The following is a 17747-nucleotide window of genomic DNA, read 5'->3' as shown; positions in this document are numbered from 1 at the left end:
ACAATTTACAATGTATTTACAAATGATATCAACAATTGAAATGTTATCTCATCAATATTTATTGACAGTTAAAACTGATAAAGAGTGTTATTTAATTAAGAAGTTATAAGAAATGTTGAATTATTTATTGTATAAAGAAGATCTGCTGTGAAGCTATTAAATATATTCCATGCTTTAATTTATAGTTTTTAATAAAAGGTGCACAGCTAGCAGATTTGCCGACATTTTCTTTATAGGTAGTATGTAGCCAATTTAGATTTTTTCAAATCAAAACAAATTTTCATCATTTTGTGTATTTGTTATTTGAAATTGTGAACGTTGTAATCCTTGTGCTAAGTATTTATAGTTAGTTTCAACGCTTGTATTTAATCAAAATTGAAAGATCTCTTGTTGAATTATATAACAATTAATTTATTACATTAATTGCTACAATTTTTTCCATGAATTGGGCCTTAAAGTCACTCTTTATCAAAATGAGTTTTGAAGTCTTTGAAATGTAATACAATATCTTTCCACTGTTTATGAAGTGCTCAGTGAATTATTTGTGAAGAAAAATGGAATATTTCAGAAGGATATCACACATTTGAATAAATGAATATTAGTTTAATATTTAAAATAAGACTTTTTAGAAAATATGTCAGAAAAGTATATATAATCATGCATCATGACAATTTCTCATAAATGTTATTTTTTTTCCTGTTCAATTAGATTAATTGATAATTAATAAAACCATTCCAAAGAGATTGTTTACTTTATTTTTCACTTTAAAACATCTTGAGATTGTGTGGTGTGTATCTTTAACAGATACAAATATTATAACAAAGGATAGTTTTGCTTCCTTAACAGTTTCAGACTATAATGTAGGTAATATTTATTTGACAATGTTATAGTAAAAATGTATATATGTGTATTGTGTGAATATTGCTATTGTCTCTGTGCCTTCTAATACATTAATACCCCAAACTCAACTTTTTCTTAAGCCTTACAATTAATTCTACATGTTTATAGTAATATAAAAATAAAATATAATAACTTTAGTAGTGGTCTAGTCAACAACCTGATTAAAATACAGCTCTACATGTTTTATTTCAGTTTGTTCTTTGAGTAATCTCTCTGATTCTAGATCTGTTATGCCATAGTTTATAAAAACCATGTCTCAGGAAGAATTATTGGTGGTAGAATGCTTTTCCTTAAATTCCAAAGGATTCAATTTAATTGGGAACTATCTTGAAACTTATGGTTGTGAGATTCTAACTTGAATCTGTATTTTAATCAGATTGTTTAGTCAAAAAGTTAAATTTGTATTTAATTCATACACAAAACCATCATTTAAAAATTGATCTTAAACAGTTACTCCATTTCGATGCATTTTTGTTAGTTATAGTTTAGAATTGCCAATCCCATGTCTTCCTATAATTATTTCCTATTATTTTCAGCATTGTTTTTACATTTATCTGAAGTCTAATTGTCTATATTAATATATATCTATTCCATCATCTATACACATTCTTAGTTAAAACTAATAAACGTTAGATATGAAGCCAAAATAAAACAAAGAATTCTGAGAAAATGTTTATATTGTAATGAATATTAGAATGATACAATCTTACTTAAATGTAAAATATATATTTCAGTAAAGATAAAGACTTATTTCATTGAATGATGAAGTAATGTGTCAATCAAGAGTTGCAATATTGGAATATTTTACTAAATATTGTAGTGATTATATTTCAGTGAACAGTTTACAACATTTGAATTTCATAAAATATTGATGAAATATTTCATTAAACCTTTAAAGTAGGGCAGACTTACTGCATACGGAAATTCTGTTATCATGTTTCCTTAAGCTCAATGTTTTTATTACTCCTATATATGTCTTTGTTATTATTATTTTCATATTTTAAAGATATTGTTGTCATGTTTATCATTGCCATCAAAAGGTGTTGGTATCAGTGAAATGAATAAAAATAATATATTGTTTACCACTGTTTTAATCAGAATAACCAACGAGTTTGCCGTTACACTGCCTTTTATATCTTGGAATCTGTCAATGCATACAGGACACAACATGAAAATTTAAATAACTGTCCAGAAATTTCAATGTGAAAAAATATTCAACAAACACCTTTTTATTATACGCCCACATGAAATGGGGCGTATATTGTCGTCGCCCTGTCCGTCCGTCCCTTGTTCTTGAAAACGCGTTCTGACGAAATTGGAAGTGAGTGTTTGTAATCACCCAAGTATAAACCCTATCGAAAATCAGAAAATTGAAAAATATTTAATATGAGTTACTGCACTTGTTCTTGAAAACGCGTTCAATTTTTAGCTCGTAAACACTCCAGCACAAATCTTGACGGATTTAGATGAAACTTAGTATGAGTGTTGGTAATCACCCAAGGTCGAACCCTATTGGAAATCAGAATAATCGAAAAATAATTAATATGAGTTTTCTTGAAAACGCGTTCAATTTTTAGCTCGTAAACGCTCGAGAAGGTATAATTATTGACAGATATTGATGAAACTTGGTGTGAGTGTTTGTTGTCACACAAGGATAAAGCCTATAATCAAGAAAATCGAAAAATAATTGGTATGAGTTTTTGCCCTTTTTCTTGAAATTTGTAGCACGTAAACACTCTAGAAGGCACAATTCTTGATGGATTTTTACGAAACTTGGTGTGTATGTAATCACCCAAAGATTAACCCTAATGGAAATCAGAGGAATCGATATTATTGCCAATGTTCTTCTCTAAAAGGTGCAATTCTTGATGGATTTTGACGAAACTTGGTAATATTATTCAGTATCGCCTCAATAAGGTCAAAAGAAGTGTATGTCTGAAGGTTGAATATTTCATACTGGTAATTGTTACTGTACTGCCAAATATTAGTCACCACTCTTTCAGTGTGTAAATGTATAATTGGTTATTATGGTAAAAAAAAATAAGTCTTTTATAAATTTTGTGACTAATTTTATTACGTGATGTCAACTGTTATTATATAACTTAAACAGTTGGATAACTAGCGGATGTTGCAATACCACAGTTGTTACGCCTGTTTCTGGACATCTTCAAATAACCTTTATCACCCCAAGATGCTCCCCAGCTGAAATAAAAATGATATAGAGTTTATACCTTATTCATACATGTTTACCTAATTATTGTCCAGGAAATTCAATGTGTTACAGGAGAAATATGAACATAGATATTTTTCAGTCTGTGACAGATATTAAGCCCAGGCCTTTTTAATTACAAGTCACCCTTTTCATGCTAATACGCTTGAACAATTAAAAAAAGCAATCATCCTGGAAAATAATAAATCAAAAAATAAACCCTTTTAATGACCTCATTTATTCGCACATTCGGTCAGACTTTCTAACGCAATTTTTCACTAGATTGATTCTATACTGCAATACTCGACAGTTACCTCACAACAGAATCTGCAGAGATTACAACTTTCACAGTAGGTTTTTTTGTATTGATTCTGGCATACTTTATATAATTTTAGGTAAACGCCTTTATCATCTATTTCCTTCACTATGATTGCTGGTAAATGGTAATGCGTACCTGTTTTTAACCAACCAATAATCTTTAGATCCATCAGTTCCATATCCAACAGCCAACACACCATGATCTAATCGTTTGGAACTACAGAAAAAGTCATAGTAGACACCAGATTTGTAGAGTTGGAATGATGGATGACTTGCATCAATAGCAACAGAGATAGGTCCAACAGTAGCTACAGCAGTCTAAAAAATAAAATATGATAAAATATATAACGCACGTACAGGTAGAATTTCGACAGAAAACGTAATGAACATACCTGAAATATAGATCCATCGGATTAACAGGGAAAATCCATGCATATTTAGATTGTGCAATGGGAGAAGTTTTAATTGTCTTTCGGATATTAACAAGGAGATGATTTAAATGTGGAATCTCAAAGTAAGTTGTACCTTCAAAGCATCTTCATTTCCGGATGGGATATCTACAAAGCCTGTATCATTAGCAGCAACGTTAGCTCTGGTAAAATGACAAGTACCATCTTGAGCAGTGTATGGATAGGAGGCTTCAGTATCAATACCATCGTTAACCTTGATATAGGTAAAAGCTTGATCCATTAAACCGCCACCACATCCCATATTACCTACGTAGGAGATAAAACACAATTTGCTAGTCCAAGACAGAAAAAAAACCTTACAAAATCATATCAGCACAACTATACAGAATTTGTTTCCATAGGTATTAAAGTAAAAGGTCAGTCAAAATATGAACAATTCGCAAAATAGAAAGAGACCTTGAGTAAGAATAAGCCAAGACCATACCTTGTTTCTTGGAGCAATCAACCAAATTTTGTTCTGACATTGAAATGAGTTGTCCGTATTTCTTGAAATGTTGACCTTCCAGAGAGCCGGTTGTAGAGAAGGCCCAACATGAGCCACATTGTCCCTGTAACAAAAAAAGAAGGAAATGTTCGCAGGTAAAGACTACCGCTTGATGGTGCTATGGTTTATTTCTTAAACAAACCTTCATCTGAAGCTAAGTGAGAGTTATACCAGATATCCATGGCCTTGAGTTGGTCATATCAATAGTGACTTAAGTTAGTCATAAAACGCATCGAGTGATAAAGTCATATCCCAATCATTCTGAAATCTATTCTCATATATAGACAAATAAGCCTCACATCAGGATCGACATTACCTGATTTTTAACATCTGTTACGTAACCTTTAGTTCTCCAGTCAACAGTAGTTGGTAAATCACCAATATTGGAGGGGGGTAAGAACGTGGTTCTTCCTTTCTTATCTTGATTATCATTCTGTTTGTAACCGTTCATTACACTTACAAATTCCTCACTTGTCTGCAATGTAATAGTGTAATTAATTGATAGATTTGGAACGAATGATTGTGGTTCTTCAGCACAGCTTACACTGAAAATCTCGGGATGTTTTTTTCTACATGTGAATTTTAGATTTCCATAGAAATTGACAGAATCAGAAACGAAACGAGATAGTCGTCCTCAATGAGAGCTTAAATTTCAACTACATGAACAGAACAGAACGTTATGAATCTACCATTATTCTTAACGTCACTGATTAAGGTAACAGTTGAATTGCTTCTACTTTGAATTAACTGTACATATAAAACATGTTGAGAATCATTCGTAGATTAGACACAATATTGAAATCTTATAACTTACCATATCTCCATAAGCATTCATACCAACTCTAAATGAGTGGACATTTCTATCGGCTTCTAGATTGTGTTTTTGGATGTAGTTAAGATTATCATTCCAAATCTTTCGTCTACAATGTGAAATGCAAGGTATGAATCAGATGCCAAGGAGAAAAAGTTCACAATTCTTTACTTCAAACGTAATCAACTGAAACATCGATTATACATAATTATATAGCACAACACATATGTATAGCGCCTGTGCCTGTGCTTTCGTAACTTTGCTTAACGGCAATGTTACAACCTAAACTTCCTACCAGATGGCTTGTCTTCTGTATTGAACTTCTGTTGGGTTAAGTTCTCCTTACATGCCTTTTATTTAAAAGTAAAGATTTCTACAATTACATGTATTGATTAGTCTGTGCCTTACAAAACCATTAAGATTCTAATAACTGACGTTGCACTACGAAAAGTCAGTTAAAATGATTGTTTGAGGAACCTAGTTCATATGGATGTTAGACGCAAAGATATTAATCTTATAGATATCAATAACATTAACAAATCACTTTACTTTTTACCTCATGGCCTCTTCTTTTGGAGCATATGTCTTGCCATATGCAGCTTTAAACTGTGTCCATTCCTCGTCCAGAAGTTCCTGGGTAAGAGCGGCAGCAAGTCCCAATATGGCAAAAGCGGCAAGGAATCGCAACATCTGAAAATGATAGAAAGAAATTCTTTGAGTAAAAGGGAAATGTTCTCACTAGAATGAACGCAGTATATTTTGTCGTGGTAGAGATATAAAAATCACTTCTGGAAAGCTGATTTGGTAAGGAGTTTAAATTCCAATATTGTTACAATTTTCATTTTACATTGTTGTCTATAGATAATAACAAATCATATTTATCAATCCAGGTCATTAGATTAATAGGATGGTTAAAGTCCAGTGTGAAAATACTTGCAAAATGTTATCAACTATGATTAGATAACCAATAAAAACAGATTCTTCAGGCATAGTTTAATAGCTTATTCAATTTTCATACGCAAATCATCATCAGAAGACATGTCACCCAGTTCCATAGTCTCTCATATCAGAAAATCATTGTTCATAATACTGTACCGTATGTTAAAGACGTAAACGTCCTCTAGCTATCCAATTCAAACTGAAATCGCCTTTTTGTCATGATGGATATAATAAATATTTACTTTTTTGACGTACAAAATTTTAATTGATTTTAACTTATTAAAGATTAAGACCCTAATGCCCTGGTTCCCAACCTGTGGTGTTTTCTCCCCTGGGGGTGTGGGTTGTGGCCAACTGGTGTAGGAGAAGAATTTATTTTTAGTTGAGAGAGCACCTCACATCATCACATGCTGCAAATGTGGATGAAACAAATGATTGCTCCAGGGGTGTGAAGGTTGTAATAGGTAGGGAACTACTGCCATAATGTCTAAAATCAAATTACACCATCAACGCCAGTAGATTTCTGGTAAGGTGTAGCGCATCTATAGTTCCGTCTGGAAAAAGATTACAGGTATTTGAGTGTCAGCCTGTTTCTAGTTCTTGAATACAAAGCGAGATGTAGAGAACCTCTTAAATCATTTGTGGTTTCAGTAACATCATAGTTGCTGTTTTGTGAAATAGAATGCACTACATCAAAAACAGGCGAATCTGTCGGTTACAGTTTGGGCCCGACACAAAGGCATCTATATTATGGAAAGAATGAATCAATAAAAACACATTCAAACATTTTCAATTCATTTAGAAGAAGAGCCTATAACACCTGGCTGGACACAATCTCTGGAGTCGAAGCCGCAATGGTGTTATTAGATTTTCACCAAAATAGATTAAATTGAGCTTACCTTGATATTCTAGTTGCTAATATGATAAATAAATTACTTGGCCTGTTTTTATATTCCTATCAAAATTGATAACAAAACCACATGATATACATCACATATCACGGGTACCTGGTAGCAAGGTCATCATAGACATACGACATTGAGATTGAATGGAAACAAGGAGCGGGATATGGTGACTACTTTCTACCTTATTTCCAAAGGAAACACACCAATTGCGCCAGATATTGACTTTATTAGATCGTATTTGTTGATAACAAAAACTTAGACGCACAATTATTATTGGTCTAACCCAGTGCTTCTCAACCTTTATGATCAAATTCCCCCTTTGAGAAAAAAACTTCTCCATCATTCACCCCCAGAAATCTAAAACATCAGTAGCCTATAAATAAAATAAGACCAAACAATCGTTCCGTTTTCTATTAGCTTTCATTTTTCACTTCAGTTAAAGAAAGTTTTATGACCCCGCCAGCCAATCAAATTCCTGCCCTCTCTAAAGCTGGTATTTTGTGACGCGAACAAAAGGTTATTCTGAGAGGCATTAGGCACTGAATGCACGTTTTGTTCATCGCGTCACAAAATCCAAACTTCATCGCGTCACAAAATTTCAGCGCCGGAGAGGGCAAGAATTCGATTTGCTGGTGGTGTCATCAAATTGACAAATGTTCTCTAGACCCTAGAAGTGGTTACAGTCTGGCCCAATTATTCTTATATATATTGGCGTCACCCATGTCCGTCGGTCAGACCATAATTTTTTTCTTAACAGATTTTTACGAATCTTGGTGAAATTGATTATGATCACCCATAGATGAACACTATTGAAAATAAAAAAAATAGTGATTTTGACCTCGTTCCTGAAAACGCTTTTAATTTCTTAGCTCATAAACACTAAAAGGCAAGATTATTGATATTGTTCAGTACAGCCCCAAAATGTTTAAAAGAAGTGTATGACTGATGGTTGAATATTTCATACTGATGATTGTTACCGTTCTGCCAAATATTTGTATTCAAAATCCAAGCTGCCAGTGGCGTATATTGATACATATAGTGATTTCATTTTGAAACCGTTGCTCAAGTTCACCCTCAAGAATTTTGAATTCACCCCTGGAGATGCATACGGACCTCGGTTAAGAAGCACTGGTCTAACCCCTAAATATTAGCTATTTCGTGCAAAATTATCTTTCATTTCCGAGCTGGATAGTTTATATGATGCCTGCTTTAATAAAACTGTAATTCTGTGGTGTATTTTCTTGAAATATACATAAATACAAAATTTCAATACATTTATTGTACACAATTGGCTTTCAGATACAGCTTATTTCTTACTATCTGAGGCGAAACTTTGAGCTAGAGAGTAGAAGGACGCGTATAATTCCTCTCCACTAGGAATGATGTCACTTGTAGGCAAAACAAATCCACCTTCACCTGATGTTCTTGGTCGTAACTCGTAAGTGTAAGCATATTTAACAGATCCAAGTGCAATAGCCCAATCATCTGATCCACCGGCTGCTGGATCTGCAAATACATGAATCATAGTATCCAATCTATTTTGTATAAATGATAGTATAAGCAGGACTATACTTTTTCAAAATATCAAATTCAAACGGACTGTTTCGAATGAAATTTGCAAGCCTTATTCATTAAATGTTGTTTCCCTCGAGTTTTGCCAGTTTCACAAGATCTTGATTTTATTTTATCAGACTTTGATTTTTTATTATCGGTTATGACTCGTGTGTTTATTTTCTGTACATGACCTTGCATTGCAGATGGCCTCATGATAGTTTTTATTAGAAACGACTTACATAACAAATTTGGTCCAGTTCCAACTTGGAAATTTTTGTTATTAACTGCAGACATTGCACTACCAGCTGCATAGCCATAGTTATCCTGGAAGAGAATTAGTTAACTTGGCTATACTGATTAGAAAAGTACTGTTTAGTGAATTTGCATACTTTGCTTACACGTTTAAAGTTCATAAATATCGGAAAGTCAGTACCCATTTCCAAAACTAGCTGATGTCCCGACGAGTCTGAGACGACAGTAAATCGAACTACTAAATATTGGTATTCTTTTCTTTTGTGGGCCTTCAACATAAAAAATATAAGAAATTTTACACACCAATTCATTAGAATTTGGAGGCCTTTCATTATAATTGAAAGAATATGGTAATAATATCATTTGAGAATAGGAGTGTACGGCCAAGAATCCAATAGCACGAGTTCCACCATCTTGAACTGTATCTACCATTTCTTTAATATTTCTTGATTCAACTTCTGACATTGGCGATGGTCCGAGGTAAATATCACTACCACAGTTATTACTAGTACCAGTAACTAAAATAATTATAATCAATTGGACTGTAAAAATCTAATAAAATACTTTCATACTGCCTACTTTCCAGAACATTTGACAACTTTCTAATGCCTAAATGTTTAATATAAACTTACGTCCCCAACGGAATTCAAAATTTCTGTTTAAATCAACACCATAACAATTACCATTTCCGGGACTACGATTTTTCCTCCACATTCGATACTAGCAAAATGTAAAATTTAAAAACATAAATACATAATATTTCACCTATTAATATTTCGTCACATAGGAATATCTTTATTTCTCATCGATTAATATCGTATCATTTTTAGGTATGATCAAAAGACAGATTGTTTCTCGCAGGTTCCACAATACCAAAGATTTTTAAGATTACTTCCACAGCTTTATAAATATAACCGAATTCAACTTCACTGCTCGATTACTGAAGTTTGATTTGTAATCGATTACTCTTAAAATTCTGAGTACAACATGCATCACCAATAATGTGATTTTGATAGTTAATACAGTATAAAGAATGAAAAAAAAGAAACTTACGTCTGTATGTGTGTATTCATAACCATCAGGGTTAGCGACAAGTAAAACATACCAATCAAAATTATTCAACATAAATTGTGAATCTGAGGCGGAGGAGCCCAATAACTGAAAAAATAAAATTTGCATTAGGTTATCGCTCTTATATAGAACAAAACCTTCCTTCGAAATCACAAATAAACAGAAGACAATATTATGGAATAAGCACACTCGTTTAAAAAATAATTTAACACATTTCAAACGTTTCAACACAAATAATACTTCCTTGGGAAACAATTTTAATACGTTACAAGTACCTAACTACCTTCTTGATATAAAAAAAATACTATATGTTTCAGGCTTTAAGCACTATTCAAGAAAGGTGTTATATTTACTACATATTTTACATGTATATAGCGACCTTTTATCCAAGGCTGACAGGATCTTGAGAACTCTAAACTAAACTACCAGCAGGTTTAAAAATGATTTTTGCTAGAACGGTTTTGAGGTTCAATGTCAATAAATTCTTACTCTGTCAACAAAGTATAGAACTGATGCAGGTGAAATCCATTCTCTGGCATGAATCGTAGCTTCTATTATAATGGCTGGCTTGGTTCCGGCGAAATCTCTTGAAATCTGTAATAATATATATTTTGCAGAATGTTATTGGACAAAGTTTGGACAATTTGGCCTAGTTCAAAACATCTGCCTCCGGACTCAGAAAGCTATTTTAAACAAGCCGACTGCTGTACAAATAGCTACCAGAGACTGGAATAGAGGCAGATGTTTCGGTCTATAAATAGGTTTGGCCTTGTGAAGTTGTAATTTTATTCCAATCGGCAGAGTCCATGATATTCTCGATGATAATAGCGGAGTTATAAGGGGTTTTTTTCTTGAAGAAAGTGTTCACATAGGATATATATAATTTCCATTGATTCAGATTCGAACGTTCACAAGTTGTAACATACATGTCATTGTATGCCATTGGATAGTTTTATATTGGAGGTGATTCTAAATTTAAATTATATCTTTTACGATTTTGGTTCTAAACATACATAAAGATACATTTATTTTGTAAGTTGCAGTCATGACTTATGTTTTTATTCTCTTCGTGAATTCATAAAAATTATTACCTACCTCAAGATATTCCATGGTCTTTCCCAAGTAGGTTCTTTCACTCAATTGACGTTTTCTCACAAGAGTTGGGTATGTGCTGACAAATGAATCTGCATAGTTATTGATCTGAAACACATTAAAGTATTTACACATCTGTAAAATATATTATTATTATCTACAAACAGTATATATGGTTATTTATCTGAAAATATGACATGTTTTTTAATTGAATAAATAGTTTTGAATTTGAAAAAATACTTTCCAATTTGTAAAAATACTTTTCAATTTGTAAAAATACTTTCCAATATTTGTAAAAATACTTTTCAATTTGTAAAAATACTTTCCAATTTGTAAACATACTTTCCAATTTGTAAAAATACTTTTCAATTTGTAATCATACTTTCCAATTTGTAAAAATACTTTTCAATTTGTAAAAATACTTTCCAATTTGTAAACATACTTTCCAATTTGTAAACATACTTTCCAATTTGTAAAAATACTTTTCAATTTGTAAAAATACTTTCCAATTTGTAAAATTACTTTCCAATTGTAAACATACTTTCCAATTTGTAAAAATACTTTCCAATTTGAAATTCAATATACGTGTCACTCTATGCTGATGATGCTGAAATCATTCCCCCCTCCCCCCATGTCTTGGTACCGTTTGTTGGATTAATGAGACATTAAATTGTATCCATATGAGGAGATTACTAATTCACAGTAATTATCCCGAGGCTAGTGGCTATTAACCTAATGAAAGATTTGATTTGCCCATTTGTCTATCCCAGTTCACTTGATGGTTGATTTGAACCATGTATTTTTGAAACATATTAACGGCTCAAACATAGCAATCAAAATTATTCGACATAAATTGTGAATCTGAGGCGGAGGAGCCCAATAACTGAAAAAATAAAATTTGCATTAGGTTAAAACAAAACCTTCCTCGGGAATCACAAACAGAAGACAATATTAAGGATAAGCACACTTCTAAATAAACAATTTAACACAGCGTTTCATCACAAATAATACTTCCTTGGGAAACAATTCTAACACGTTACATGTACCTGTAGACTACCTTCTTGATACTTTTTGAAACTTATTAACGGCTATCTGTTTTTGCTTAATAATTATATAATTTCCAGCACTCTGATAGGGGGGCAGGGTTTAATTGACAACCCTACTGTTTTCAATGGAACTGAATCTGGTCATATAACTTCGGTTGGGAGTGTCTAGCTGACCTCGCCTGCTTTGGGATTGAATGATTATTAAACCTCAACGTCTGCTTCCAAAATGCACACAGTCTTAAATAAGTTTAATTGATTCCTTAAAACCGGTGGTAGGGAACTAACTTGGCACAGGCTTCGATTCCATGAAACATTATCATGAATTTACTAACTAGTTTTTCAAAGTCAAGAGTATTTTTACAAATTAAAAAATAATTTTTACAGTATTTTTATAAATTCAACAGTATTTTTAAAATCATGCCAAGTTTCGTCAAAATTCTTCAAGAATTGTCCCTTCTAGAGATTCTTCAGATTCTTCTGATTTTCAATAGGGTTCATCCTTGGGTGATTACGAACACTCATACCAAGTTTCGTTAAAATCCATCAAGAATCGTCCCTTCTAGAGTGTTTACGAGCTAAAAATTGAACGCGTTTTCAAGAACAAGGGCAATAACTTATACTCAATATTTTTCGATTCTTCTGATTTTCAATAGGGTTCATCCTTGGGTGATTACGAACACTCATACCAAGTTTTGTCAAAATTCGTCAAGAATTATGTCTTGTAGAGTGTTTACGAGCAATTGTAGACGGACCGACGAACGGACCGACGGACGGACATGGGTGATGGCAATATACGCCCCCCATTTCATGTGGGCGTATAAAAATGAAAATATGAATGATATACTTACACGACTTAAAGTATGATACTGTCCATGATCAACAATATTATTGAAGTTCAGGGGAGTAGCAGTTTTTGCTCTCTGCATTGATCTATCAACTAAACTGTAAGCAAAAATAAACAAAATAGCAATACTTATTTTTATTAGACCTTTCAATTCAAATCTGATTTTTTTTAAACTTTGATGTTAGAAAAACGGACGAGGCTGGTCTATTTCTCATGCAATGATAAATATTCCAGGTATGCTTGTGTGTACTTACGTTTGGATATTGTCAATATCAACGTGGGGTTCTAAACCATTAGCTTGAAGATGTGTAACCACTGTTTGATACTGAGCAGGGCTGACCATGATTTCAGAATTCCTGACTGTGGAGGGATCTGCCCAAAAGTCATAAAATTCCTAAAATAAAAGGCAGGGTGATGCATTTAAACTAGCATATTTCAAGTTCCCATCCGACGCCTATAGTTCCAGTGATCCCAGAAAAACTGTTTCCATCACCATCATTTATTTTTTCTGGAAATACCAATGCTAGAATTAAGAGTGAAAGAATACCACTTACCCCATTTAAACCATCAGCTTGTAGCTTCATCAATACTTGTAACTGTTGTTGAGTAGAGGCTTTAACTGATATTAAACGGAAACTGGAAAATAATTTTAAAATTTTAATTTTTAAAAACTTAGTATCCACATTTGGATTTGTTCCATTTATCTTTAAAAGAAAACCTAGTTGGCCTACGTGGTTTTCTACAACAGTTATAATGAAAATTAGAATGACTTACCCAAAGGCCAAAATAATTATCATCTGTACACGTAAAGGGCTTCGGTAGCTCAGTGAGTTAAACGTTTGCTCGCTTATATGCATGTTCCTTTAGCGGTAGATGCTTATTCAAATCAATCCCATATTCTCGGACTAATAACCTCCCTTGGTAGACCATACGTCACATTCGACATCCAATCAGGAATCTCGTAGTATTTGGAATAAAAGGACGTTGATTGAAAATGGCGGCCTTCATTGAATCATCGGAAACTATTGCAAATTCGCACCAACCCACTTGTCGATCAGTGATAAATGTGAAACTTGACAGAAAGGTACGCACAAGTGTCAGAATTTCAGAAACCGACGCAATGAGAGGGTACATAACTCAATTGTGTAGTCGCGCGTAGGCCTACTTGCTTTGTCGAGTCACTGATTCGCAGGTCATTTGGAATACATGTGAATATTATTCGAGGAGGCGTAAAAATTCTTGCTCTGAAAACTATCAAAGCTGTTTGGCACTATGACTCAACTATGAACTTACAGATTTAAAAGAAAGTAAATTTGGTACTTCAAATTTTGCGTCTGGTTATTCAAACATTTTCCCGCAAAATGTTGTTTGAACGAATATTATTGGTAGAGAAGTAAACTCTTTACCAATCAAACTTTATGACAATAATTAAGATTGTAAGAGCAACGGCTAGATGATGATCATCGTACCGTTGCTAAAGGAATATGGCTTATGTTGCCTAGGGTTCAAACTTCAAGGTCGAAGTTCAGTCGACACTGACACGGGAAAGCGTATTGTGGTTCCAAGGCTCCATGTACTTTAGGCTATGCAATTTAAGATCCCCTGATCCTGTGAATCAATAAAAGTAGGCTGATGCCACTGTTCTAGCGATATTTCCTTCATGCATACTGTATAGCGTTGTGCGGCTTTAGATGCCCAATAAGATACAGACAAAGTATAAGACGTACGACCACGCTTTTCATTCGTGGCTACTTGTTACTTAGCCTAATCCTGTCTCTATAAGAACTTATCTTCTGTATTTCTTCTACATGTAGTATGCCCACGCATTAAAATCTTATCTTTTCAGAAAAAATCGTATCAGTAGAACACATTCCATTAGTTAAGCGTGTCAAATTAACAGGTTTCTAGTCCATACCACTATATTATTTTTTATACTTAATACTTACTTGGTAAAGTCTTGTCCACTGTTGGCTGGTGTCGTAAAGGCCACAGAGATACAAGACAACAATATAATGGACAACATTTTGTTTTCAATCAGAGCCTCGAGCATCTGTGTACATCAATATTCGGAATGATTTTATATAGAGCCATTGAACTACTCAAATCATATCGTAAATATCACCTTTAATCTGAAGATGTTCAAGAGAAGTAATGACAGTTATAAATACAGATAACAGCGAAAATTAAATGAATTGAACAGCAAAGAAAGTGAATTGTTATAGGTCTATGGAGATCAATTTGTGCCATCAGTCCATGCTCTATCGATTTGTCTAATACACTGATTCAAAGACCAATGTAAAATATAAATGGCACAATTCTTGAGAGGTGAAACTTAGTGTGAGTGTTAGTAATCACTATCAAGATTGAGTTATTACCCTTGTTCTTAAAAACGCGTTTAATTCTTAGCTCGTATATTCTCCAAAAGGCACAATTCTTGGCGGATGTTAATGAAACATGGTGTTTATTATCACTCATGGGTGAAACCTATTAAAAATATCATCATAACAAATTGACAAGATTTTGTCAAAACTTGGTGTAATTGTTTATTATCACAGATGAACCATGAAAATAAGATAATCGAAAAACATTATGAATTAGTAGTATTATTATGAATTATTGTCCTTGTTCTTAAAACATTTTCAATTTCAAGCTTGTAAACGCTCTGCACGGCACAGTGCTTGAGATAATTGTTCATTATCATCCAAGGGTGACCCAACACTCCAGAAGGAAATATTCTTGACTGATATTGACGAAACTTGGTGAAATTGTTTATTTTCACCAATGGATGAACCCTAATGAAAAACAATACGTCAGATGATTATGAGTTATTGCCCTCGTTTGTCGATCCACATAGAAGGCACAATTATTGTTGACGAAATTTAACATTCAGTGCAAATACCTTATCAACCAGTATCCTATCGTTCACCGCAAGCAAGATACAACACTTAGAATGGACCTGGATATCAGATATCCACAAAAACCTATATTTCATTTTTTTATATTGTTCATCCATAGTTGAAATTAAACAGTTCACTAAGTTTCGTCAAAATGCGCCAATAATTGTGTCTTCTAGAGTATTTATTATGAACACCTTTCACAGAATAATGGCAACAACTAAAATAAATATTTTTGTTATTTTCTATAAGTTTCATCCCTGAGCAATGAAAAACAAATTTCAATAACTGCGGTCAAAATCAGCCAAGAATTGTGTTTTGTAGAGTGTTCACAAGCTAAAAATATGACGTGTTTTCAAGAACAGGGGTAATAACTCACATTAATCATAATGATAATAATAATAGACATGGACACCACGTTATGTCAAAATCTGTTAGGAATAGGGCCTTCAAAAGTGTTTACGAGCTAAAAAAATTGAATGAGTTTTCAAGAACAAGGGCAATAGTTCATACTTAACATTTTCGATTTGTCTTATAATCAAGGTTCATCCTTGAGTGATAATAAACAATTGCACAAAGTTTTGTCAAAATCTGTCAATAATTGTGACTTTTAGAATATTTACAAGCAATTGTGAACGGACCGACGAACGGGCGGATGGAAAATATCACCATTATGGAGCTTCACATCTAATCAGGGCATTGATAAGACTGTTCGGTGACATTCGCCATTATGATTTAAGGCGAAACAGAACAGACAATTTTTTAAAAACATAATTTATTTCGTTATGGGCCACCATAGAGAAGTCATTGTTTAAAAAAATGACGTATCAATGCTGAATATTCAATAGGGTAATAACTTAATAATTTGCATAAAATATAATTCATTTGAGATAAAACAGAAGACATAATACACAAAAGAAGTTACACTTATCATTTTACTACAAACATTTTCCAATTTACTACTGACATTTATCAAATATTATGGTGGTTTATTATTTAAGATTTTTGGAAGATGCTAAATAAATTATTTGAAAGAACGTTTTAGTTAAATTACATATGAATATAAACATTTGATTTTAGCCTTTCAATCATTAAGTTGTTTGAATTATAAGTAGTAGGTAATAAGATATTTTACATTTGTCTTTGAATCATTGTATTACTAATAGAAAAATCGGTGGAGTGTGGATTAATGGCGCAAATTGACCTCCATAGAAGTCAAGGATCACAGCTGATGTACTGGATCAGTTGTAAAGGAAACTTATATGAGAGTAATTCTAGGGGATCCGTGAGCATACTCCCCCAAATAAAAAATTGTGAAAATCAAGGGGCTAAAATCCTGCGTTTCAAACCTCCTTGAAGCGACGACGGCTTACGTTGTCCTACTTTTCCTATCTGTCTTTCAGACAACTAGTTTGATTGTATTAGACTCAAATAAAGAAGCTTTTAGTTTGTTTTAGTAGGTGACAAATTTCTTATAATTATATTTATGAAAACTACACCAAAATCTAGAGAAATGTGCACATTAACTTATCTGAAAGTTTTCACTTAAAAAATCCTGCGGTTGATATTTAACACGAAAACTTTGTAAAAGGTTTACATTTTTGTCCTATGTATTCTATAAGCTTCCACTAGAAAATATTGAGTCTTTATGAGGCCAAAACACACTGCTAAATAAAGAATTAGTATTCTCCGTTTTGAATAACCCTTTTAAAACTGATTTATTTTGATTAAGTAGATACAAAGATGTAAATAACATATTTCAGGTAAAATTTTCAATTTTTTTTATTATAAAAATTTTGCATTATACTTTTGACGCAAATTAGTTTCAAAAGAAATTTTCAAGGTCAACATACGATCAACATTATTAAACTAGATCTGTAGCTTTGACTATCACTAATAAATCTGCCAGAGTCATAAAATGTTTTTTTATTTCTGTAAGTAAATAGTAAATGTGAGTT

At 32.8% G+C, this 17747-nt stretch overlaps 2 protein-coding genes across 2 annotated transcripts; both read right to left on the bottom strand.

The window, feature by feature from the left end:
• Positions 1-2947: 2947 nt before the first annotated feature.
• On the bottom strand, positions 2948-7041 carry LOTGIDRAFT_204652 (hypothetical protein). The gene is made up of 8 exons (XM_009065982.1): positions 7031-7041; positions 5749-5882; positions 5196-5301; positions 4698-4856; positions 4322-4445; positions 3953-4143; positions 3564-3745; positions 2948-3102 (listed from the first exon to the last, which is right to left on the bottom strand). The coding sequence occupies exons 2-8, from the start codon at positions 5880-5882 to the stop codon at positions 3003-3005; spliced, it is 996 nt and encodes a 331-aa protein (XP_009064230.1). The 5' UTR covers positions 7031-7041; the 3' UTR covers positions 2948-3002.
• A 1301-nt stretch (positions 7042-8342) lies between these two features.
• LOTGIDRAFT_130966 (hypothetical protein) lies at positions 8343-10480 on the bottom strand (the record flags this gene model as incomplete). The annotated part of the gene is made up of 6 exons (XM_009065981.1): positions 8343-8542; positions 8830-8914; positions 9146-9360; positions 9475-9562; positions 9896-10000; positions 10403-10480. Coding segments are annotated over 6 exons (771 nt in total), but the record flags the coding sequence as incomplete, so codon positions are not given.
• Between the last annotated feature and the right edge of the window lie 7267 nt (positions 10481-17747).

This window comes from Lottia gigantea, assembly GCF_000327385.1.
Source record: "Lottia gigantea unplaced genomic scaffold LOTGIsca_72, whole genome shotgun sequence".
NCBI lineage: Eukaryota > Metazoa > Mollusca > Gastropoda > Lottiidae > Lottia > Lottia gigantea.
This window is presented reverse-complemented; position numbering and strand designations above follow the sequence as displayed.